This window comes from Onychostoma macrolepis, chromosome 23 (assembly GCF_012432095.1).
Source record: "Onychostoma macrolepis isolate SWU-2019 chromosome 23, ASM1243209v1, whole genome shotgun sequence".
Classification (NCBI taxonomy): domain Eukaryota; kingdom Metazoa; phylum Chordata; class Actinopteri; order Cypriniformes; family Cyprinidae; genus Onychostoma; species Onychostoma macrolepis.
The window spans coordinates 23,102,013-23,127,918 of NC_081177.1; the positions used below are offsets into that span (position 1 = coordinate 23,102,013).

Here is a 25,906-nt window from a genome sequence, read left to right on the forward strand (position 1 = left end):
TTTCAGTTACCACAGGTTTTGTATTTCTTTTTGAAACTGATTGGTTGATCTGAGCTTATGCACCTCAGGTTTGGGGTGAATTTCTTTTTTTTTTCTTTGTAATTTTGGCAATTTTCAATACAAAAAAATGATCCATTTTTGGGGGGTGAGTTGTTATACTTTCTGTGAGTAAAGTCTGTAGGTGTTAGTCCAATGCGAAAACATCATTTTCAAAAAAGAATATCAAGTGGAACTCAGTATGAGGGTTGATATATAACAGAAGCAGAGCTTTGACAAAGATGTGCAATGCAAATTGTTTTATTAATGAAAATAGAAGTGCAATGTGTTAATACAGTAATTATAAAATATTATTATACAATATGGTCTCTTATAAACTGCCATCTGAAAATTTATTTTATATATTTTTTTAAGATTTAAAATTCACAAAATGCTGTTCACTTTGGCATGACACAAAATCAACTTTGGTTTTGTCCAGAACTTACAAGCATGCAAAACATTTTAAAGTACTGTAGGGTCCAAAGTTCACATAAGAAATCTGGGATTTAAAATCTCATTTAAACCTGGAAATTTTTTTTTTACATCATTAATATCCTGCTTTATTTAGGTCACTAATCAACATTTTTGTACAGATGATCAGATGTTTTTGCATTACTAATTACTATGACATTCTGAAATTCATGTTAATATCACTATTAATATCACTAAGCATCTCACTAAAACTGATATATAAATAATGATATTTAAACGTATTACTATTACATAATAAATAAATATATATAATTTATTTTTCCCCCAAATGTATTAAATTAGACTTTAGATGTGAAGTTTACTTTTGGACCCCTGTAGCTTTAATGTATAGCCAAATATCAAGCAATATGTCTTTGTGTCAGAGCACAGATGCTGATTTGGAAGCTATTTATAACATTTGTTGAGTATTTTTTCATTTTCATTTTTTCTTTCTAATGACACTGTTGTGCAACAGTCTGTTGCTGTGTATGAACGTGTTTGCGCTTCATGACATGAATGCTCGCACACTCCCCCGGATGACTGCCCTGCATATGGGGCAGTGGCGCAGACTGGCTGCGCAGTCAGTGCAGACGACCAGGTGGCCACAGGGGATGAAGACCATGGAGACGGGTTTGTCCATGCAGACCTTACAGGTCCTCTCTTCCTGAAGCTGTCGCAGCTGTTCCTCTGGACTCAGGTCTGATCGCACTGGAAAACACACACAAATGCACAAGTTAGGATATTTCAGATCAGTCTGAGTCAGTTGAGATGACTCTGAGTCCCAGAGGCTACTAGATGGAGAGAAGATTAAGATATACCCAAACACACACACTCACACACACACACACACACACACTATAAGTGCAACGAGAGCGTGTTAATATGAACCTTTCTCCCTGTCTGAGACCTGCGTTGTTGGTGTTCTCTGGCTCCCCAAAGTCTCTGAGGGAACAAACCATCCACATGTTAGAGGAATGAATGGCACACATTATCAGAAAATTAAAAGACAAGTTCACGAATTTAAAGTATGTCATTATTTACTAATCCATAAGTCATTTCAGATCTTAGGGGGGTGCTCACACAAAACACATCTACAAGTGTGAGACCCAAGAGGATAGAAAAGAATGCAGATTGTCAAATGTATTCAAAAACTTATTTTCATTTAATGTTGTTGATGGTAAATTAAAAACATGTCGCTCATGCAAGAAAAAGCAGTGAGGTGCAGAGCAAAAAAATTGTCAAATACATTCATCAAGTTCTTGTTTATATGGAATAGCAAAAAAAAAAAAAAACATTAAAATTAGTGCAGTGGAATGCAAAAAATGTTGATGCAAATCTTGGGCTGTTTTTATTCTGTGGAACACAAAAAATAGAATGTTGTGTTCCATGGAATAAATCTCTATAAAACGAAAAAATGCCAAGGTCAGAATTTTTGCTAAATAACTTGAATTCCAGTTTGTTTTTCATCCAAACCCTATCGCATACCTTTAGAACACTGTAAATATACGGCATAAGTCGCATGGAGTATTTTGATACCTTTGCATCCTTTTTTAAAGCTTGAAGGTGGTCACCAGCAAACAATATGTTCAAAGAACATTTTGTTAATGTTCCCATTAAGTTATTAACCTTATTTCTTAATGTTCTGTAAATATTCAAAATGTTTTTTTAGATGTTTTAAAAACTTACATTAAATAAACGTTAAAGAAAACATGGTCCCACTTTAGTTTAGGGACCATTTCTCACTATTAAGTAACTACTAACTATGGCTTTAACCTCAGTAAACTCTTAATTTAGTTTAGTGCTATTTATTAATAGTTAGTAAGTTAGTTGCTAAGTTTAGGATTAAGGGATCTAAAATGTGGTCCTGCTGAATAAGGCATTAATATGCGCTTAAACAGCATGTACTAATAAACAGCCAATAATGTAAAGTAATATGCATACTAGTTAATAATGAGAATTGGACCCTTAACTAAAATTAGAGATGCACGATATATCGGCCAATAAATAATGCATTATTTCCTGCAGAGGCACTTCGGATTCGCACTGTTCGCCATGATGGTTTTTAATTGCTTGAAATATTATTGGAATCACTTCAAAAAGGAAAATACAGTGAAGTGCAACATGTGTAGGGCAAGTCTGTCATATTATAATGAGAACATTACTGTTAAATAATTCATGGAATCTTTGTGCGCCCGTGTTTTAGCACGTTGTTACGGGAAGAGCGCATCCACAACGGATCTACACATTCATGACTAGCACAGTTAAGTTTGGTTGTGCATTTGCTGCCTTTTGTGCAATTGTAGGTTGTAAATTGTGTTTATTTTATGCATATATAGCTGATTTATCTCATAAGCCATAATAAATATTGGTTTCAGCGCATCATTGCGGGAAGAGCCAAGAGCATCACATCTTATTAGCGCGTAACTCGCGCATTTAAATCTTTTTGTGCATATATAAGTTATAATATTATGTTTATGTTGTATAAATAATAAGCTCTTCAGTTGAAAATGTTCATTCAGCTCTTCAGCAGCGCTAAAACTGCATGCTGCTATTTGAAACAGTGGTATTAATTTAACATACTTTTTCAAAATCATTGATATATTAATAATAATAACCACCACTTTTATTTTTATCTTATTATATTCATCAACAATATGGTTTAATTAAAATTATTTAATTGTCGGTGCGGCGGCTATTCCGTTTAATTTATCCATGGCACATGATTTTTTATTTTTTTTACATGTAACTTTAAGTAATTTTGTAAGGCTGCTTTATGTTTGATTTATGTTGAAGTGTTTAATGGCATTTAATGGTGAGACTTTTTTTTGTAATCAGGCTCTCAAAAATTACATAAACATTTGATTTTGATTTATCGGGCAACATATCGTTATAGGCTTTCATTTATATAGAATTATCGGTTATCAGTATCGGCCAAAATTTTCATATCGGTGCATGCCTAACTAAAATGTTACCAGAAAAATTAAAGGATTGTTACTTTTGAATGTTCTATGAATGGTCTGAGATAAGTAGTTGTAATGTTAGATGAACATCCAACTAAAACGTCACAGAAATAAATTATGTAAATAATATTTCTGTTAATGTTTTGATAGTTTTATTAAAGACCAGATAACTTAAACAAACGTTATATTAACATTACAGTCGCTGTTTGTAGTTATTAAAAGGACAAGCATGAACAGGACATGTTTTTTTTATTTTTCCTTTTGTGGTCAAAAAAAAAAAGGGGCGTGCGACATCAACAACACCAGAATTAGTGAATAATGACTGAATTTTAATTTTAGAGTGAAATATCCCTTCAAATATCTCCTCCTTTATCTAGTCAGGGTAGCACCATATTTCATTTTTGACAGGAATGAAAATGAAGCTGTGAGGGATAGAAGTACAATGCGTTCAATCGATTGTACTGTTGTTTTTAACAACATACAGATGGTTCAGCTGATGAAACATCTTTCTGGAAAAAACTTTCAGTACAGTAAAACTCCATAAAACTTTTGAAAGTTGTGAGCTGTGAAAACTTTATACAGTACATGACAGTGTAAAGACTGTAAGTCTATCCCTTGTTTTCCTCCGCATTAAATTCAATGGTCAATAGCATCCTTTAAACCAGAGGTCTTCAACCCTGCTCCTGGGGACCCACCCTCAGCACACCTGCCTGCAATTTTCAAGCAGTCTTGAGGAGCTTGATTGGCCGCTTCAGGTGTGTTTGATTAGGGTAGCTAAACTCTTCAGGATAGTGGGTCCCCAGGAACAGGGTTGAAGGCCTCTGCTTTAAACGATGTAAACTTTAGGTTATGTAATTGAGATTTGTTGTATACTGATAGAGGGTTTGGAAACACCTGGTCTGGGCTCCCCCGTCTGCCTTTCCTCCTCCTCGGCCTGCAGGACGTCGGTCACCAGGTCAGAGACTGAGGTGTAGTGTGAGCCGGTGAGCAAGTAGCGTGACTGCACCAGACTCTCCACTAGCGAGTGCTGGAAACCCATCTGCAGCACCGCCTGCACCACAGGGGACAACATGGCTGCCGCCACTGAGTTCTGCCCACGCAGCACCTCTGCCAGCGGGACAGCACACAGGAACATGAGTGCATGCGTAAGAGGGACTGAGCACTTCACTTGTGAGGGCCACATTAACAAAAATATTCTTAGTGAGAAAGTTATCAATAGTAAAAAGGTTCATAAATGGGCCTAAACGGGTTTTAATTAAAATCTAAAAATGCTTTAAAGGAATAGTTCACACAAAAATGAATATTTGCTTAAAATTTACTCACCCTCAGGCTATCCAAGATGTATATGTTTATTTATTAATCAGAACAGATTTAGAGAAATGTAGCATTACATCACTTGCTCACCAATAGATCCTATGCGGTAAATGGGTGCCGTCAGAATGAGAGTCTATAAACAGCTTTTTCACTGCAGAAAACAATATTATGGACAGAGGACTTTCAGTAGACATTAACTGATGGACTGGAGTGGTTTACTTGTGGAACAATGTGATGTTTTTATCAGCTGTTTGGACTCTGACGGCACCCATTCACTGCAGAGCATCCATTGCTGAGCAAGTGATGTAATGCTACATTCTCCAAATCTGTTCCCATGAAGAAACAAACTCATCTACATCTTGGGTGGCCTGAGAGTGAGTACATTTTCAGCAAATGTTCATTTTTGGGTGAACTTTTCCTTTAAGTGCATAGTGATTTGCTTAATTTAGAAACTACAAAGTCTTTTCTAGGCCCTCACAAGTAGAAGTATAAAAAGAGATTGTGTGTATGATGTGTTATGCAAAGCAAGATATTGCTGCGGGTAATTTATTCAGTGATTTATGCAAAGAATCAGTTCAGGTATGTTTGTTAACCAGCAGCACACATTAATTTAAAACTGCAAAACTGCATCACAAAAGACTGAAAGTTAGAGTAACACTGATCATCATCATTGTTAGTTCGTGAGGAAAGAGAAGAAGAGAAGCTCCTTTGCCTGGGTGAAAAATAAGTAGTGAGAGCTGGAATAATAATAATGATAATAACAGCTCCTGAGGAATATAAAATGCATGGCAGCACAAAATGCAACCTGATATTTCCTGCTTATTACACAGCTTCTTGCCCCAGAAATTAATACAGTAAATACTGATTTGAGTTTATTTTATTGTTTTAGAGACAGAATACACATACAGCTATGTAGGAATCACTGATTTCCATGTCATGGACAATGGTTATTATTCAGAAATATTTGAGTGCTGAATGCTATCCAATCAGAATCATTTATTCTAGAGAGCCGTGTAATAAGCACACATAAGAGTCTGATTATCCATATAACACAAGCACTACAACAATGGAACATTTTAGAATACATAAGAATTGCAGGAAATACGTAAAAGTCAGGGGTTTTCAAATAGGGACCTGTAGACACCCCGAGGGGCCACAGGGGGGTGCTAATGGGTCCTTGGAAAATTTGACATGAAATAATATTACTAAATGTATTCTAACAGAAGTAAGAAACATATCTGTATATAGTTTTGTGAAAAATAATTTTAAATAATAATTTTTCTTTATTACATGGCTCTATTTTGATTAAAGCTGCTTTTAAGCTGTAAGCTGCACAAATACATTTGAAATTAATTGAAAATCTATTTATATTATCTTTTTTACACAGTATAAATGGCTCTATACATCAAAATATTGATGGGGGATCATCATTTTTGGAGTCCATGGTTCTTATTTAAACATTTGAAAACCCCTGCTCTACACCTTTAAAAAAGTTCTTTTGGATTGACTTGCCTGATGTAATGTTTCCTGCAGTTGATGACGGAGATCCACCCTTTAAAACAAAGAAAATCATGTAAAATCTATAGCAATCTCGTAAATATAGCTGAAAACTGTAGTTAGGTGCGTCATTATTACTTACCATGCTCTCATGCATGTTGAAGTAAGACTGTTGGACATTGCTCACATATTCCCGTCCTCTGGATTGAAGCAAATATTCACATCTTTGGAAGCACATAGACAAAATTATTAATGAGTAAACATGCACTAAAAACACCAAAACAACATCAGTTTGGTATGAAGCAATTTAGATTTTAATTTACAAATTATTTTTACCTTTCAATTCTGAGAAAAAAAAGAAGTGCATTTATAAAGTCAAAATTGTGAAATATAAATGCAGAATTGCGAGATATAAAAATATAAAGATATAAAAAGTAGCAATAACCTTATTTATTTCTTTATTTATTTCAGGGCAGGAAAAAAGAATTGCAAGATGTTTCATTGCGAGATGTAAACTCAGAATTAAGAAAAAAAAAAAATCCCAGATTTGCAAGTTTGTATCTCGCAATTCTAAATGTAAATGTCGCAATTCTGAATAGTGAATATGAATTGTCACATTTACACTGATTGATTGATTGATGGAAATAAGCTTCTATAGGATAGCTGTACACGTGCATTGTTGCTTTAAAGCAATTTGTCCTTTTTCGCTGAATTTCGTACACGCTAATCAAACGTAGGCCTACTCTTGGATGTTTTTAAGGGAACTTGGGAAAGAACCAGAAGTCATTCGCCTTAGAAATCAGTGTAGGCCTTCCATCAGACTGATTGTGAAACTTACATTTCAGGCTAAAAAAAAACCCAGAAACAGAAACTCACTGAGGAAACCATTTGGCGTGTTCCTGCCAGGGGTCATCCCCCGGTTCCCAGTTCCTCAGACCACCATCACAGAAGAAACACTTCACATTGTCACCATGACCTAAGAAACATACAATCATTACCATCTTCTAAAAAACACACTACATTTAACAGATACAGTGCAGAATATATACATATCTAAACCTGCAAAAAGACCTAAGCATGGGTGTCGCTAGGCCATTTTTAGGGGGGCTTTATAGCATACTTTATAAAACGATTATGTTGCTATTTTCATTTGAAAATGTAACTTTAAATATAAAACACATTACAGTGCATGTGGCAAAAAGGTTTGCCTACTTAAGCTCAGGGGTCACCAAACTGGTACCTGGAGGGCCGGTGTCCTGTAGAGTTTAGCTCCAACTTGCCTTGAAGTTTCAAGTATTAGCTGGTTCAGGTGTGTTTGATTAGGGTTGGAGCTAAACTCTGTAGGACACCAGCCCTCCAGGAACAAGTTTGGTGACCCCTGCTTAAGCTAAAAAAAGAGGTTTGTACTAGAAATGCAAACAGTACATTTGTACAGTAAACAGGTGTGTGTGAGAGAGAGAGAGAGAGAGATCAGGAAGACTTCGGCTTATTCAGTACTGAAATATTATCCCATGCAACACTGTGGAATAATGCAACAAGTTTAGTATACCATCCTATCCTATTAGTCAAATATTTATTTATTTTATTTATTTATTATTTTATTATTATACCCTCATTGGGGGCTGAGCCCCCCTGAAATGAAAATTCTAGAATCGCCCCTGGTTCTAAGTGATTTCTAATAAACTTTTTCATAAAGTTCAAACACAACAGTAAACAGCCTAATTTAAATTGGTCAGTTTTAAATTCATTTAAATTTTCAAAGAATGTTTTACAGGCCTAAACGAACGTGATTGTTTTATGTTTTATTTTGACACTTTATAAGTTAACACACATTTGTATTGTTCTTTAATGAGAGCAATTGATATGCAATTTTTGAATGCATATCATCATAATAAGCGGCTCGCGCGCTCTCTGGTTCATTCCGTTCATTCACAGTGCGCGTGACTGCAGGCGCGTGATTGTGGTTGCACAAAACAGAAGCAAGAAAGTTTCTGTTCCGCGCCGAGTGGAAACCATATAAAATCCCATAAAATCATAATTTCGTGTGGGGTTTCATTTCAATTACTTTGTTTTGCTCTCAAAATAGCCTGAGACGTACCTGTGTAGAAGAAGCCCGCCTGCGCCAGCGCGTCCGCCTGCACCGACGCTCCTGTGGGCCAGTTGTTATAAGTGGACAGTCTGCTGTCCTCCGACTCCATCTCTGGGTACACCGCCTGGCCAGACAACACATGCTCGTCCACGGTCAGCCGCTGCAGCTGACTCAAGAGCTGCCCGTCCACAGAGTCAGACGAGCCCAGCGGAACATTGCCCACATCCCTGCCCAGCATCAAGCCGCATGCGGGGAAGTGCCTCTCATGCTCCCCCCGCGGAGTGTCTCCGTGAACCCAGTGCCTCAGGATCCCATCGCAGCAGAAGCACTGCACCGTGTCACCGTAGCCCAGATAGTGAAAGCCAGCCCGGGCCAGCTCCGCAGGACTCACGGGCGCGTCTGTGGGCCAGTTTTGGAAAGTCTGGAGTCTCTCCTCCTCACTCCGCATCCCGATCCGCGTGCTGCTCTCGCGCTCATGTCCACAATCTCCGCTCATCCTGCTCTTCTTCCATAGTGGACTGTTCAAGTGTGCTTCAGCCCCCCCTCCGCTGGCCATATAGCCTATTATTGCCAGAAACAGAGCACCGTTTACTAAAGCGCGCACATTTCCAGAATAAGCAGTTGTTAAAATGATCTGCGCTTTGGCCGAGCCCTGAATAGCATTTATACAATAGACGCCTTTCATGCTGATTTTCTCTAACTTTCACACGAGCATACCTATCGCCTGTACATATATAGTTATAATTTATATAGTTATAATTAAAATATTTGTCACATACTTACGTTTTTTTTTTTTTTTTTGTAATTAAAATTAATGTAGGCCTAAATAATAATAACAATAACAATCGACATTTCAGGCTGTTTTCAAAGTATCCAAAGTAATCAGTCAAGCACTGTTAACTAAAACCTAACGTCAACTACATTCAGTTTAAAAATTGCTACAAAATTGTGCCTAGTTTATTAGGCTATTTTATTTTATCTTTTTAAAGAAAATAAATAACAACACAAAACGAAATAAATAAAATCACATCTTGCTGACAATGTTTTGGGATAAAGTAAAAAGCCCATAGTATTTCAGGAAGCATTATCTATATAATTGTTGCTGTTGTTGTTGTTGTTGTTTTTATAGAAATTTCATAGATTTCTACAATTATTTTGATTAAGCCTACATCTCCCATAAACCTTTCGCTCATCCAAAGTAATCAGTCAAGCGCTGTTTACATAAACTACTTTCAATTCATAATTTTAAACGTTACAAAATTTAGTTTATTTAAAAAACAAATAGGCCTATATTATTATTAATTATCATCATTATTATTATTATTTATCGTCGTCAATAATTAAGGCTGTTTAGACTACATTTCCCATAATCCCCCACAGGAAGTCCGTCATATATTGACGCCAAACATAATGGCGGCTCAGTGAAACGCACAGGCTTCGCAAGCGACTTGCTTTTGATCTTTTAAGGTAAATACATGCATCTAATTTCTACACTTTTAATCACAGTACAGTTGAGCATGTTCTTAATAACTCAATTTTACTCGTTATAGTCATTTTCTGGTTTCTAAAGGTTTTGTTTATTGGAGAGAGCAGGCCATTGCTGTGCTCACTGCTGCGTGAGTTCAACGATATTATTAAAAATACCAGCGCAAACTCTGTGACTAATATAACATTAGATGTGCAATAATATCCCGCGGCTCAATATTATTGCGCATGTAATTTTCTAGTTACACAGTTTAGCCGTGTTTTAATGGTTGCAATTTGACTAAAATCTAATTATTTTTTTCCTAAACAAAACAAAATGCTTTTCCTGTTCAGTAAGTCTATATAATAATCTGTTAAGTCCTGATACATAATTGTTGCAGAGTTTTGGGAAACAAAAATATTTTTAAAATGTACGTTAAGTGCGTATGATGCAAGCCGATTAATCTTACGCTTAAGCAGCCTTGGCATAAAACATCAACAGAACATGTCAACAATTAAACCTTCTTTCTCCCTCTTTCCAGATGGCGGGTGACTCATCTGATAAGAAGGACCTGGACACCGCAGGGAAGGAGCGGGAGTCTCGAAAGCGCAGTCGTTCTCGCTCCAGGGATCGTGAACGGAAAGGATCTCCTGGCAGAGAACGCAAACGGCACCGATCCCGTGAACGCAAGCGCTCCCGCAGCAGATCCAAATCTCCTGACCGGTGTGTAGGGTTATATACTGTTCTTCTCATAACAATGATATAATGTACTTGTACTGTAACGCTTGAACTCATCTTCTCTGCATGTAGAGATCGTCGTCTAAAAGACAAAGAAAGAGACAGAGACAATAACAGAGACAGGAGCCGCAAAGACCGAGAAAGAGACAGGGACAGACGGGACAAAGACCGGTCCAAGAAATCAAGGTTTGAATCATACTTGCCTCAAAAATCATCTTAGGGTCAAACAGTACGGATGACCTGGCGGCAGTGCTTTAGTTTGTGACTATATGTGACTTATGTTTATTGGTCCTATCAACAAACTTTTGATAATGTTTGTGATGCAGTTGTTAAAATGATCTGCGCTTTGGCCGAGCCCTGAATAGCATTTATACAATAGACGCCTTTCATGCTGATTTTCTCTAACTTTCACACGAGCATACCTATCGCCTGTACATATATAGTTATAATTTATATAGTTATAATTAAAATATTTGTCACATACTTACGTTTTTTTTTTTTGTAATTAAAATTAATGTAGGCCTAAATAATAATAACAATAACAATCGACATTTCAGGCTGTTTTCAAAGTATCCAAAGTAATCAGTCAAGCACTGTTAACTAAAACCTAACGTCAACTACATTCAGTTTAAAATTGCTACAAAATTGTGCCTAGTTTATTAGGCTATTTTATTTTATCTTTTAAAGAAAATAAATAACAACACAAAACGAAATAAATAAAATCACATCTTGCTGACAATGTTTTGGGATAAAGTAAAAAGCCCATAGTATTTCAGGAAGCATTATCTATATAATTGTTGCTGTTGTTGTTGTTGTTGTTGTTTTTATAGAAATTTCATAGATTTCTACAATTATTTTGATTAAGCCTACATCTCCCATAAACCTTTCGCTCATCCAAAGTAATCAGTCAAGCGCTGTTTACATAAACTACTTTCAATTCATAATTTTAAACTTTACAAAATTTAGTTTATTTAAAAAACAAATAGGCCTATATTATTATTAATTATCATCATTATTATTATTATTTATCGTCGTCAATAATTAAGGCTGTTTAGACTACATTTCCCATAATCCCCACAGGAAGTCCGTCATATATTGACGCCAAACATAATGGCGGCTCAGTGAAACGCACAGGCTTCGCAAGCGACTTGCTTTTGATCTTTTAAGGTAAATAAATGCATCTAATTTCTACACTTTTAATCACAGTACAGTTGAGCATGTTCTTAATAACTCGATTTTACTCGTTATAGTCATTTTCTGGTTTCTAAAGGTTTTGTTTATTGGAGAGAGCAGGCCATTGCTGTGCTCACTGCTGCGTGAGTTCAACGATATTATTAAAAATACCAGCGCAAACTCTGTGACTAATATAACATTAGATGTGCAATAATATCCCGCGGCTCAATATTATTGCGCATGTAATTTTCTAGTTACACAGTTTAGCCGTGTTTTAATGGTTGCAATTTGACTAAAATCTAATTATTTTTTTCCTAAACAAAACAAAATGCTTTTCCTGTTCAGTAAGTCTATATAATAATCTGTTAAGTCCTGATACATAATTGTTGCAGAGTTTTGGGAAACAAAAATATTTTTAAAATGTACGTTAAGTGCGTATGATGCAAGCCGATTAATCTTACGCTTAAGCAGCCTTGGCATAAAACATCAACAGAACATGTCAACAATTAAACCTTCTTTCTCCCTCTTTCCAGATGGCGGGTGACTCATCTGATAAGAAGGACCTGGACACCGCAGGGAAGGAGCGGGAGTCTCGAAAGCGCAGTCGTTCTCGCTCCAGGGATCGTGAACGGAAAGGATCTCCTGGCAGAGAACGCAAACGGCACCGATCCCGTGAACGCAAGCGCTCCCGCAGCAGATCCAAATCTCCTGACCGGTGTGTAGGGTTATATACTGTTCTTCTCATAACAATGATATAATGTACTTGTACTGTAACGCTTGAACTCATCTTCTCTGCATGTAGAGATCGTCGTCTAAAAGACAAAGAAAGAGACAGAGACAATAACAGAGACAGGAGCCGCAAAGACCGAGAAAGAGACAGGGACAGACGGGACAAAGACCGGTCCAAGAAATCAAGGTTTGAATCATACTTGCCTCAAAAATCATCTTAGGGTCAAACAGTACGGATGACCTGGCGGCAGTGCTTTAGTTTGTGACTATATGTGACTTATGTTTATTGGTCCTATCAACAAACTTTTTGATAATGTTTGTGATGCATTGAACATTGTTGTTGCAAATTCTGCAGAAACTTTTTTTAATTTTTTTATTTTACACATAAGGAAATATAATATTATGACATTTATACTATAACAAAACCTCTAACATGTAATATATGATGCTGAAAAATGTAAAAAATTATTATAGTAGAGCTGGTGAAAAATATTATATTGAATTGCCTGGCATTGTGTATACAGAATGAGATATTTTAAAAATGTAAATAAAAACTAAAGTATAGATATATTAAAGTCGGCATGAAATGGAAGATGCAATAATTTTTTCTTCCCACTTGTGACACAAATCCAAGTGATTATCAAATGAGAAAAAACGGGCACATGAATTTTTGAAAAATGAATGATGTGCAGTTAAATTTATAATAAACACTGCAATATTCCATTAAAATCTATGTATTATCAATGTTGATTTCATGATGACTTTAATATTCGGTTATAAAGTGTTTGCTTTTTCCTCCCAGGAGCACTTCTCCTAAATCCAAGGATTTGAAACTAAAGAGGGAGAAGGATGTGAAAAAAGAGGAAGATGAGGAAGATAAGAAAGAGAAGGTGCTCTGTTAGAAGTCATTTCAAGTTTGAATGTTGCGTACTGTGTACCTTATTATTTTTTTTTTACTTTTATTTTTTAAACACTGTTCCTGCACTGTTCCAGGTGCAGCCTCTTTCTCTTGAAGAGCTGCTTGCTAAGAAGAAAGCAGCCGAAGAGGCAGAATCTAAGGTGAAGAGATTTGTTTTATATTTATGCAAATGCATTCCACTGCTGTTGTATTTTCTAAACATTTGTTCCTGTTGCAGCCCAAGTTCTTGTCTAAAGCAGAGCGAGAAGCTGAGGCCATCAAACGGAGGGAGCTGCTGGCAGAGGACCGCCGCAAACAACTGGATGAGGAGAGGAAGAAACGAAGAATATTTCAGGACATCGGCAGGAAGATGCTAGGTGAGAGGCAGGACAACAGTAGCATCCTCTGTAGAAACTAGGGATGTCACGATACCAAAAATCTAGTAGTCGGTACCGATACCACTAAAAGTACACAATACTCGAACCATGGGAAAAAATAACAGTACTACTTAAACATTAGCTCTTTTATTTAACATTACAAAAACACAACATTAGTGACACTTGGCCTTCAAATAACCCCCACACATGCACGCACTCGTGCACACACACAAACTGGCAGGTCGAAAATATTTTTTAAAACCGTTAACATAAACAACAGTTATTTAAACCAGTAATATTAGCCAATAATGTTAATAAGGCTAATCCATGGATGGATACACAATGAATGAACAAGCGGCAAGCTGTCAGATAGTTGTATATGCGTGATCTTGCACAACGCTCGTGCTTTCACAGCTGCGCGCGCTCGTTTAAATCTCACACAATCATATTCATATATCGTCGCCGTCTTCCACGTGTAGTTCTTCTGTTTGCTTGTAGGCGTTTTTTCTTCTTTACCCTTTGAGGACTGACTGAAACACTTCCAGGCAGATGCTCTGCCGTCCCCCTTCAGTTCTGGAAGAATTGCAGCCTCGCTAGTCGGTACCATCGGTATTTACGCTACTGAAGAAAAACAGGTACCGGCAGGATTTTAAAATGTAAATACTGACTTAGTACTGTAGTATCGGTTCTTGTGACATCCCTAGTGGAAACATGATTATACTTTAAAAAATTGGAGTTTTGTATCATTTAGTCTGTGTCTGCAATGTTCAGTTCTTCTCTTCTCATTTTACCTAATCCAACTTGCAGAGGATCCTCAGGAGAGAGAACGGCGGGAAAGAAGGGAGCGGATGGAAAGAGAGAACAATGGGAATGATGAAGATGATGGGCGACAGAAGATTAGAGAAGAAAAAGACAAAGGAAAAGAGCTGCAGGCCATAAAGGTGAAGAGTCCTACATTGTCTTCACTTAAGGCGTTTTTCCACTGCATGGTACAACAACAAGACAGTTCAGCTCACGCGGCTCGGCTTGCATTTCCACTGCAGTTTAGTACTGCTTTAGAGTGGGCGGGATTATACACACCGCCCCATCAAGCTCTCGCTGGATCCGCTCCTCGGCTATCAACAAGAGGAACGTCTGTACTTCTTCAACAGACCACGAAACAGCCATTTTTTTTGGTTGTTTAAAAAAAAGTTTCAATCTAGCTGGTCCGGTGTCTCGTGTCGCAAGTTCAATGACACGGATTGTGACGATTCTCTCCGGCCATTCAGTGATCAGCAGGGTTTACATGTCACATTTTGGTAACGGTACGGCTCGCTTGGAACCTCAGCCGAGGTGGTACTGTACCCGGTGGAAAACCCCTCAAAAGAGAGCTGTACCAAACCATACCATGCCGTACCATGCTGTGGAAAAATGCCATTACTCAGCTGGAGAAAAGACTAACCATTTTAGATCATTGTCTTGGCTGAGAGTAATCCTTAAAAAAAATTAATTAGTATTAAACATTTAATTCATTGCCAAACATACAGGGTATACGGAAAAACATGAATACTAGATTACACAGAATTTTAACAGTCACAATTTCGGATACAGAATCACATTGATTAGCAGTTAGCAGAATGTGTCAAGCAGAAAATGTACCTTTTAACAAACAGTGGCGCACCAGAGATAGAGAGATAGAGATAGATATATATATATAATATAATAATAAATATATATAAATAAATAAATAAATAAATAAATTGTTATATATATATATATATATATATATATATATATATATATATATATATATATATATATATATATATATATATATATATATATATATAAATTTATTTATTTGGGCTATCAACGATTAATCGCATTCAAAATAAATGTTTTTGTTTACATGTGTGTACTGTGTATATTTATTATGTATATATAAATACACACACACATGCATGTATATGTTATGTTTATATATTAAATATATTTATAAATATAAATTATATGAATAGACATGCATGTAAATATCTTCAAAATATATACGTGTATTTATATATGCATAATAAATATACACAGTACGCACACATTATGTAAACAAAAACATTTGTTTTGGATGCGATTAATAGTTTGACAGCACTTATAGGTGTAATAATTGCACTTAAAGTTTGGTGTAGGATTTATTTTGAAACCATTTTTACTCAGAAATTGCTAATAATTTTAACAAATAATTAAAAAGAATCAGTAAGTAACACTTTGAATTAAAAGTAAAATACTTACAAAAAAAAAAAATAATAAAATAAGTAGAAAGACTGAAATAGCCCAGTAATCTATATTTAAATTAATTTTTACAGTGTACGTAAACAGATGCTGAATCACATTGTTTGGCAATAAGTAGAATGTGTCGGGTACAAAAAGCATTCAGACCTGAAGAAGTTTAAGTAAACTGTTACTAAATATCCCTTTGGGAATAAGCACAGCAAATTGTGGCTCCAGAATAATTAATTAAATAAATTTGTAAAGGTAGTGTCTGCCATCAGAATAATCATCTTTCCATTTATTTTTTTAAAGTGCATTGGGGTTGTGTCTTTTTGATGAATGGTGAACCAATACTTGTTTATTTTCTCTTCAGGAGCGTTATCTTGGTGGTATGAAGAAACGGCGGCGCACACGCCATCTGAATGACAGGAAGTTTGTCTTTGAGTGGGATGCGTCTGAAGACACATCAACCGACTACAATCCAATGTGAGCATCTCATGAGATGCCAGAAATAACTGCACTGCTTTGCTATTTGCACATAGAGTTCCAGATTATTTTGTATATTTTACTGCATTGCATTGCCTTAGGTCACTCTTTTTAGGACTGCAAATGCTTAGCCAGTTGGATTGTACATACTTATATAGTATATATGATACAGGAGCTAAAGCGTTACTTCACAGGTTTGACTCTATGTGTTTAGATATAAAGAAAAGCATCAGGTTCAGCTGTATGGCCGAGGCTTCATTGCCGGCATCGATCTCAAGCAGCAGAAGAGAGATCAGTCCCGATTCTATGGAGACCTGATGGAGAAGAGACGGACCCTTGAAGAGAAGGAGCAAGAGGAGTAAGTCCCACACGTTACATTTCATATTGATGGATTGTATGTAGGGGTGCAACGGATTGTAGATGATCCGTGATCCATACGGACCAGTCCCAACGGTTCGGCACACATGTGATTTAACTGTTAAGTTTAACCATCGTGGAGTAAAAGTTTATCATTTGCATGTGTTTTGTCTTGCCAATTCACACATTCAAGCAATTTCAGATCATTCAGAAAGAGAAGTTGAATCGGGACTCGCGCACCGTTTTCTATGCTCAGCCGCAGCCGCACACACTTAAGTGCGCACGTGCAGAGAGAGAGAGAGGCGTGATTCAGATAAAGCGTTTCAGACAACGCCTCAATAGATGGATAGATACACACAAAGTAGGGATGTTCATTTTAACCGTGAAAGAGAGAGAGAGAGAAAAAAAACATAAGTCGCATTTTATTATTTCATTCAGAAATAGGCAGACACGAATTACAAACATTATAATAAACACTGTAAACACACAGGCTATTTTAGCTCCCCTCACTCCTCAACAAATCCTTTCAATTAACAGTAGGCTATTTAGAAAAGAACAAGAATTAAAAATGTAAGAAGCTAGGCCTAGCTATATAAACGACAAACCAAAACGAAAGGTTAAACGAAACTGAAACCAATGTTGGGTCTCTCATTCAATACAAAATCAAATGTTTCCGTATTCGAAGAATGTATTTGAAGACCAAAATATGATTTACCTTTTATGTAGCCTAGGCCTTCACTCACGTTCCAATATCCACGTAAAACAAAACGTTTTGCGTAACTTCACGGCGGTATGCTGATAACGCTTAACGGCACAGATTGTACTACATATTTAAACTGAGCAGTGTGGTTTTTTCCATATGTTTGACTGACTGTTTTTTATAATGATAATGAACAGGCTGTATTGTCAAGGTAGAATGCTTTACTGTGTGTGCGCATGCGGCGCTGGAGCAATCACTTGATCCCCCCCCCACTCCCTTGTAACAGTGGAAGCAACTTAGTCATGAAGATAATCGGAATTGTAAAAGGTTTGCTTTTATTTGTGTACATTCACAATAAAAACAAATCTTTGCGCTTTTGTAAAATAAGCCAAAAAAAATAGGATGCCGCTTTCTGCCGTCTGGTTTCCTTTTGTGCACGAAAATCTGCATAGGCTACTTGTTGCACAGTTTTTCTTTCGTTTTCTTAAATTATGATTTAAGTGAAAATATATTTCTCGTATAGGCCTATTTATTCGTTATAATATATAGGCTATATAGCGCCTAGCTTTGTTTTTCTCCGCTGCAGAAGCGTGATGTGATAGCTATGATGACCATGTGAATCCTCATGTTCTGTTGTTTGCTGCTTTTTGCGCATGTAAAATGAATCCCCAGAAAACAAATGTTAGTATTTTTAACGGGTCACAGACACTTATTCTTTCTAACGGTTAATAATCGGTTAACGAGCGTCGGTTAGGAAAAATAACCGAAATGAACATCCCTAACACAAAGTTATGTTAAAATACCCGTTTTGGCAAGTATTCTGGTAAACACAGTGGGTTTTGTCTTAAGTTAATGTATACAGCTGAGAAGGAAATCGGATGTGTCAGTATTAGGTCCGTGCATTTAGTCTTAAAGAGACAGCAGCCTATAATACCTGCTACTGTCTGCTAATCATCTGTATTTAACTTATGCAGTAAGCATTATTGTGTTTTACACTTAATTTTTACTTTTCTGCACCTGAATACTACTTTTACTGTCTTTATTTATAATTTTGTTGTAGGCTGTTCATCTATGCTTGTAATTTGTGTACCAGTAATTGTTCTTGTTTTATTACTGACTTTAAGTACTTCTATACCCCAGCAGAAACTACTAGCTTAACTACTAAAGTAAGCTTTTAGTAATTAATAAGCAAACTTCTTTTTTGCTGATCCGATCCGTGACTCAAAATCCGTAGTATGATCCGAACCATGAGTTCTGTGATCCATTGCACCACTAATTGTATGTACACTAACCATTCAAAAGTGTTTTTATTTTGGGTTTTTTTCCTAATGAAAAATTCTGTTTAGCAAGGATGCATTATAAATGTTTTTACTGTCATTTTTGACCAAATTAATGTTACCAAGGTCGTCTATTTCAAATAAATGCTGTTCTTATGCACACAAACACAGAGAGAGAGAGAGAGAGATCGGAGATCACAGATTGTGCTGCGCAGACACAGAAACTTGTTGTTAGCACTGCTCCGTGACTTTTATGAATGAAAAGGCCTAGATACTAGATCACTACATTGTATTCTTCAGCATCAAGGAGTTTGAAGCTTCATTGTTTGTAGAGAGATGTGCACACACAACTGTCATCTCTTTCTCTCTCTCCATCGATCGATAATTAATTTAAATAAATGCTATAATTCATTCAAATAAATGTGATCTTACCATTTCATCTCTGTGTCGGATTTGAAGCTGGCAGAATGCTAGTGCTAACAAGCCATAGCTGACGAAAATAACCGTGATCCTTCCGATCAAATATTGCGCTGCAGACATTATCAGATTTTCAAAGTAGCTGATTTCAACATTGATAATAAGAAACGTTTCTTGTGCACCAAATCAGTATATTAAAATGATTTTTGATGGATCATGTGACACAAAAGACTGGAGTAAGGATGCTGAAAATTCAGTTTTTCATCGCAGAAATAAATTGCATTTTAAAATGTATCACAATAGAAAGGTTATTTTTAAATGGTAAGACTGTAATATTTCTCACTCTTACTGTTTTTACTGAAGGCTTGGTGAGCATAAGAGACGACTTTTAAAAAAAATTATAATAATTTCTAAAGGAAAAAAAATTAGACTGCACTTTTTTTGTATGTATGACCAATATTTAAATTTTTTTATTGTGGGTACTGGAAAGGAAAGTTGGTGGTGATTCTTTTATTTTAATTTTTTCCCTCAGTATTTACTAAAAATTCCCTAAAGAAAAAAAAAACTTGTGTATTATGAACTGTGTTTTAATGGACATGCTATTAATTTTTCTGTATTTCACAGACTGAGGCTGAAGAAGGTCCGAAAGAAGGAGGCCAAGCAGCGCTGGGACGACCGGCACTGGTCTCAGAAGAAGATGGATGAGATGACAGACAGAGACTGGAGAATCTTCAGAGAGGACTACAGCATCACGACCAAAGGTGGAAAGATCCCCAACCCCATCCGCAACTGGAAGGAGTATTCACTGCCGCCACACATTCTGGAGGTCATCGAAAAGTGTGGCTATAAGGTCAGTTTGTATTTGTTTGGTGAATTGACTTGATCAGACAGGTTTAGATTGTTCTGCAAGTGTTTGAAACGGCTTGTGTTATGGCATCCATGTAAATGCTTTGAATATATTAAAATTTTTTATTCTATATATTTGTTTTTTAAATTCTTTTTCAGGATCCCACACCTATCCAGAGGCAGGCCATTCCTATTGGTTTACAGAACCGTGACATCATTGGTGTGGCCGAGACTGGTAGTGGTAAAACCGCCGCCTTCCTCATTCCTTTATTGGTCTGGATCACCACTCTACCTAAGATTGACAGGTGAGAGCTCACTTTTCTCTGTCACTTTTATATGCCAACACCTGTTGTGTGGAATTGGATCAAATGTGGGAAACTCTGTTTGTGACTGTAGGATCGAGGACTCAGATCAGGGACCGTATGCCGTCATTCTGGCCCCCACTCGTGAGCTGGCACAGCAGATAGAGGAGGAGACGATTAAATTCGGCAAACCGCTGGGGATCCGGACAGTGGCTGTGATCGGTGGAATATCCAGAGAGGATCAAGGGTTCAAACTCAGGATGGGTTGTGAGGTGAGAGCGTAATCCCTTCCATAATATTTCTAAATTTGTTATTGATTGTTCACAATGATCATTTTTTGATGTTGGTCGCAGGTTTATTATAGCTAACTAAAAGAGAAAAAAAAATAAAACAAAGAAAATGTTACTTGGAATAAAACAAAACATATTTCAGCTAGTTTTGAGCAACATTTGTCACTTTCATTTAGTTTAACTTGATGTGCTAAAATAACCAAAACTGAAATTATTTAATATTAATAATACAAAAAAATAGACATTAAAAAACTAATAAAAATGACAAACACAAAAATACTAAAACTAACTCTATATAAAATGGAAAATATAAAAAAACTTGAGTTTATATATATGTATGTATGTATGTATGTATGTATGTATGTATGTATGTATATGTATATGTGTGTGACCCTGGAGCACAAAACCAGTCTTAAGTCGCTGGGGTATATTTGTAGCAATAGCCAAAAATACATTGTATGGGTCAAAATTATTGATTTTTCTTTTATGCCAAAAATCATGTTCCATGAAGATATTCTGTAAATTTCTTACCGTAAATGTATCAACTTAATTTTTGATTAGTGATATGCATTGCTAAGAACTTAATTTGGACAACTTTAAAGGCGATTTTCTCAATATTTAGATTTTCCCCCTCAGATTCCAGATTTTCAAATAGTTGTATCTCAGCCAAATATTGTCCTGTATCCTAACAAACCATACATCAATGGAAAGCTTATTTATTCAGCTTTCAGAAGATGTATACATCTCAATTTAGAAAAATTGACACTTAAGACTAGTTTTGTCGTCCAGGGTCACATATGACGGTTCGGTACATACCGCAGTTTTAACATCACTGTTCGGTACGATTTCGGTACAGCAGGGGAAAAACTAAACTTTTTTTTTTTTTTTTTTTTAAATAGTGGTTTTCTGAACAAGTTGCTCTCTTTAAATATATTCAGTCATAGTTTAAATTTTCTTAGTGATAAAAATCTACCTCAGCTTATGCTTAAAACTATAGGGAGCTCTTTTACATTATAAAACTAGGTTACAACTAGGCCTAACAACTTAACCCAAACTTAAATTTAATTTATTTTTAAATAGACGATCAACGCTAAACTTTAAAAAAAAAAAATGTATGCAAACATGTAAATTGTACATAATGCAGTTTTTAAATTAACTTATAAATAATAAAATCTCTAGGTTATTTGTTCAAATATATTGTTACACACTGGCTGTCATAGCATATTTCATAACAGATTAATTTAAACATACATTTTAATTAAGACTAACAGGTTTAGTAAAATATAATCAGTATATGGTGTAATATTTTGCGGAATGCTCCTCTAGACTCTCTAGTGAACTAACGAGCTGTGGACACTGATGACTTGCTGAGGTAAATGAAATGCTACGTGACATTTTATTTCCACGCTGTTTTGTTGATGTCTTTCCGTGGTTGAAACACTGATTGAGCGATTACATAAGGCATGAGATGTTCAGTCATGTTTATTTGCGTTAAAACTAGTAGTACAGAGGAAGGAATGATCGCGTTCACTCGCGCGCCGCTCTGCACAAGTCTGGCTCAGACACGGGAACCGGAGCTGATCGCGGCCGCTCGAGTCAATGCTTGTGATGGGTTTATACCATAATGGAAGACCTCATTATAGTTGTAGATCTGATGTGTTTTGCTCTTCATTCTCAGATTGTCATAGCCACACCTGGTCGTTTGATCGACGTGTTGGAAAACCGATACCTCGTCCTGAGCAGATGCACATATGTGGTACTGGATGAAGCCGACAGAATGATTGACATGGGCTTTGAACCCGACGTCCAGAAGATTCTGGAGTACATTCCTGTGACCAATCAGAAACCAGACACAGATGATGCGGAGGACCCCGAAAAAATGATGCAGAACTTTGAGTCAGGCAAACACAAATACAGACAGGTAACAGATATCATGAGCTACCATGGTTTAATAGGAAATAACTGGCCGTGAACAATGAATTATGAAGTTTCTTTTTCCCTCCTACAATTACCTTTAATTGCATGTCCTCTCATATTTTTTCAGACGGTCATGTTTACTGCCACCATGCCTGCTGCAGTGGAGCGTTTGGCCAGAAGTTACCTCCGTCGACCTGCGGTGGTGTACATCGGCTCTGCAGGCAAACCTCACGAGAGGGTGGAGCAGAAGGTCATCCTCATGTCCGAGGGTGAAAAGAGGTCAGAGTGCACATTAACTGTAACCAGTCATATTTAAATGGAAGTTGTTGTCAGAAATGTACTTGCCTTTTCTCACAAATGTTCTTGTGTGGTAAACAGGAAGAAGCTGCTGGATGTTTTGGCAAGTGGCTTTGAGCCGCCCATCATCATCTTTGTTAACCAGAAGAAGGGTTGTGACGTGCTGGCTAAGTCTTTGGAGAAGATTGGAGTGAGTACACAGTGTTTATTTATGTCTGTGATGCTTTCTAGAAATAACTCTGTCAGTAACTCTCAATCTTTCTTTTTCTTCTGTCCTGCAGTACAATGCTTGTACACTCCATGGCGGTAAAGGTCAGGAACAGAGAGAGTTTGCTCTGTCCAACCTAAAGGCGGGAGCTAAGGACATCCTGGTGGCCACAGACGTGGCAGGCAGAGGTATCGACATCCAGGACGTCTCCATGGTCCTCAACTATGACATGGCCAAGAACATTGAGGGTGAGTCCAACATCATCTTTAGCCCTATTCGGACGGTAATTGTTTCTCAAGTGGATGTCTGTAAACATAGATTTACATGGCACCTCAGTGATAAAACTCATGGATTCGGATAGAGATTTATTCACAGTGGAGAAGCGAGTTCTGTGATCCTAACATCCTAGTCACATGATTGTCTGCTGTAAATAAAATTAATTTTATTTACATTTTTTTTTTTTTTTCTTAATATTGTGTAAAATGTATTTAAAAATTACTTGTTAAATGTAATCTTATTATTCCAAGCATATTTTAGAATGTATATTTATTATTTGTGACCCTGGACCACAAAACCAGTCTTAAGTCGCTGGGGTATATTTGTAGCAATAGCCAAAAATACACTGTATGGGTCAAAATGATCCATTTTTATTTTATGCCAAAAATCATTAGGATATTAAGTTAAGATCATGTTCCATGAAGATATCTAGTGAATTTCCTACCGTAAATATATCAGAACTTAACTTTTGATCAGTAATATGCATAGCTAAGAACTTAATTTGGACAACTTTAAAGGTGATTTTCTCAGTATTTAGATTTTTTTGCACCCTCAGATCGCAGATTTTTAAATTGTTGCATCTCGGCCAAATATTGTCCGATCCTAACAAACCATACATTTTTTTGAAAAATTGACACTTATAACTGGTTTTGTGGTCCAGGGTCACATTTGATTATTTAAATCTCATGTTTAAAAATAGGAAAATAGATGCGCTATAGTTGTATTTAATTATACACAATATAGTTATGTATATAACTGTATATAATACACATTTTAATACTGTATTGCATACCTGCTGCTGCCATTATTAACACCCATTTTAAGTGTTTGTGACTTTCTTCTTTCTGCTCTCACTCACTGTGGTTGAGCAGTTATAAAATATTGTTCTTGTAAATACTTTCCAGCATTTCAGAAATAAATATGCATGCAAATTACAGCGAAGTGCAACAGTTAGTGTACGGTGTTCAGCAGTGGTCAAAAGGGATTTAAACATTGAGTTCTTCTCATAAACTCAGAGATGTGGATTCGGACAGTAATTAAATTAAAATACCAAACAACCCTGGTGTTTGTCAAATAACAGTAGGTAATTCAGCCGGGGATTTTTACGCAGGTGGTGAAAGAAAAACAGACATTCTGTATTTCAAACGCCAATAAAATCACTGACTACCCCCTGTAAATGGTGAAAATAACTTTCGCCCCCGCTAGAAACAATTACCGTCTAAATAGGGCTTTTGTCACTTTTTGTCCTTTTCCCTTTAGAACTGTCAAACGTTTATATCAGGAGACTTCCTGCTTCACGTTCCTATTTGGAGGATTAATATTTAACTGTTTCTTTTCTCAGACTATATCCATCGTATTGGCCGAACGGGTCGTGCTGGAAAGAGTGGTATGGCGATGACTTTCCTGACCAAAGAAGACTCTTCTGTTTTCTACGACCTGAAACAGGCCATCTTAGAAAGTCCCGTGTCCACCTGCCCACCCGAGCTGGCCAATCACCCAGACGCCCAGCACAAGCCCGGCACCATCCTTACCAAGAAGAGGAGAGAGGAGACCATCTTTGCTTGAACCAAACCATTTACACATGTTGTTTTGTTTTCTGTTGTACATCTTGTGAGTGTGCTGTGTCTTATCACCAGATTATTTGCAACCAAGTTTATAAGAGACCACCAGTAAACCAAGGAATCAGTTTTCTGGCAGATAAACCAATGACAAGTGTAGAAATCTGTGAGAAAGCTGTAGCAGAGAGAAGGCATCCCTTGACATCTTAAGATGGACAGTTAGTCAAACATTACATTGTAGAACGGCACACATCTTTCCTTTTTTACACGTAATTTTTAAATTGTGTAAAAATACCAATTCATTAATGCATCTGTAGATACTCCATTTCAGTCAATGGATGAGTAAAACTGTTCACTCTGCAGATAAATAATAAATTCCTTTAGACTGAGTAATTTGTCGTTTGAAATTCATTTTATTATATTTATGAGTGCTTGATAGACTGATATTTAAACATCTTTAATGATAATCTGTTCTGCAGTTACGTAAATTACAGGCCAAAATATAACAGACATTTTAAATGGATTTCACAAGCCAACATGAAACTAGAGTAAATTCTGTCTCTTGTGTATTTTACTGAAAACAAAATGGAGGGTATTGATTTTATCCATTGGGAACTGACAGGATTGTGAAAAGTCAACTTAAAGGTGCATTCGGTACTTTGGTGGTAATTATACAAATTTAGAAATCAACTTTTTGTGAAGATTAATCTGAATGCTGGTCACTTACATGAGATGAAGACTGTACTCACAATAGTTTTGAATAAAAAGTGTTTTACTATATGATGCGGGTCGCCTTCTGAATGTATTTCGCCATGTGACCCGCCCGCGGTGCCTAGAGAGAAACCGCACGCTCACTGGCTGCCGCTTCTGTAAATACAGTACGCTACTGGCATAGTGTTGTGTGGTGATGTGAGGAGCGAAAATTAGACACTTTAACGCGTAATATTGTGATTTACCAGCGGAGACAACTAGAGTCAGTACTTGTA

General features: G+C 36.5%; 2 protein-coding genes across 6 annotated transcripts; one reads left to right on the forward strand and one right to left on the reverse strand.

Annotated features, from left to right (window-relative positions):
• Positions 1 to 281: 281 nt before the first annotated feature.
• Positions 282 to 10,426, reverse strand: birc7 (baculoviral IAP repeat containing 7). Of its 3 annotated transcripts, none has more exons than XM_058763721.1 (8): positions 10,353 to 10,426; positions 8,377 to 8,928; positions 7,155 to 7,254; positions 6,421 to 6,502; positions 6,294 to 6,333; positions 4,362 to 4,574; positions 1,396 to 1,449; positions 282 to 1,215 (listed from the first exon to the last, which is right to left on the reverse strand). In XM_058763721.1, the coding sequence occupies exons 1-8, from the start codon at positions 10,387 to 10,389 to the stop codon at positions 1,013 to 1,015; spliced, it is 1,281 nt and encodes a 426-aa protein (XP_058619704.1). In that variant the 5' UTR covers positions 10,390 to 10,426; the 3' UTR covers positions 282 to 1,012. The 3 variants fall into 3 exon arrangements, 2 of the variants coding, with proteins under 2 accessions (XP_058619704.1, XP_058619705.1); XM_058763722.1 differs by lacking the exon at positions 10,353 to 10,426 and adding an exon at positions 10,302 to 10,335; XR_009268858.1 differs by having other exon boundaries at positions 1,121 to 1,215; positions 1,396 to 4,144; positions 4,300 to 4,574.
• Positions 10,374 to 25,309, forward strand: ddx23 (DEAD (Asp-Glu-Ala-Asp) box polypeptide 23). Of its 3 annotated transcripts, none has more exons than XM_058763719.1 (17): positions 10,374 to 10,555; positions 10,643 to 10,741; positions 12,618 to 12,659; positions 13,275 to 13,362; positions 13,466 to 13,531; positions 13,609 to 13,747; positions 14,555 to 14,688; positions 16,362 to 16,474; positions 16,689 to 16,832; positions 19,850 to 20,075; positions 20,231 to 20,376; positions 20,468 to 20,645; positions 22,342 to 22,584; positions 22,708 to 22,859; positions 22,959 to 23,067; positions 23,159 to 23,333; positions 24,704 to 25,309. In XM_058763719.1, the coding sequence occupies exons 1-17, from the start codon at positions 10,374 to 10,376 to the stop codon at positions 24,925 to 24,927; spliced, it is 2,460 nt and encodes an 819-aa protein (XP_058619702.1). In that variant the 3' UTR covers positions 24,928 to 25,309. The 3 variants fall into 3 exon arrangements, with proteins under 3 accessions (XP_058619702.1, XP_058619701.1, XP_058619700.1); XM_058763718.1 differs by having other exon boundaries at positions 10,643 to 10,695; positions 12,569 to 12,659; XM_058763717.1 differs by lacking the exons at positions 10,374 to 10,555; positions 10,643 to 10,741 and adding exons at positions 11,627 to 11,737; positions 12,277 to 12,458 and having other exon boundaries at positions 12,546 to 12,659.
• The last annotated feature ends 597 nt before the right edge of the window (positions 25,310 to 25,906 follow it).

Excerpts from the sequence above, each read along its gene's own strand:
- birc7 (XM_058763721.1), bottom strand. The coding sequence starts at position 10,389 with ATGAGTCACCCGCCATCTGGAAAGAGGGAGAAAGAAG. Across the intron at positions 4,575-6,293 it reads TGCAGGAAACATTACATCAG|AGGTGCTGCGTGGGCAGAAC; the intron begins GCAAGTCAATCC and ends TCCCGCTGGCAG. Across the intron at positions 1,216-1,395 it reads GGTCTCAGACAGGGAGAAAG|TGCGATCAGACCTGAGTCCA; the intron begins GTTCATATTAAC and ends TGTGTTTTCCAG.
- ddx23 (XM_058763718.1), top strand. The coding sequence starts at position 10,374 with ATGGCGGGTGACTCATCTGATAAGAAGGACCTGGACACCGCAGGGAAG. Across the intron at positions 13,363-13,465 it reads AGGAAGATAAGAAAGAGAAG|GTGCAGCCTCTTTCTCTTGA; the intron begins GTGCTCTGTTAG and ends GCACTGTTCCAG. Across the intron at positions 22,585-22,707 it reads GCAAACACAAATACAGACAG|ACGGTCATGTTTACTGCCAC; the intron begins GTAACAGATATC and ends ATATTTTTTCAG.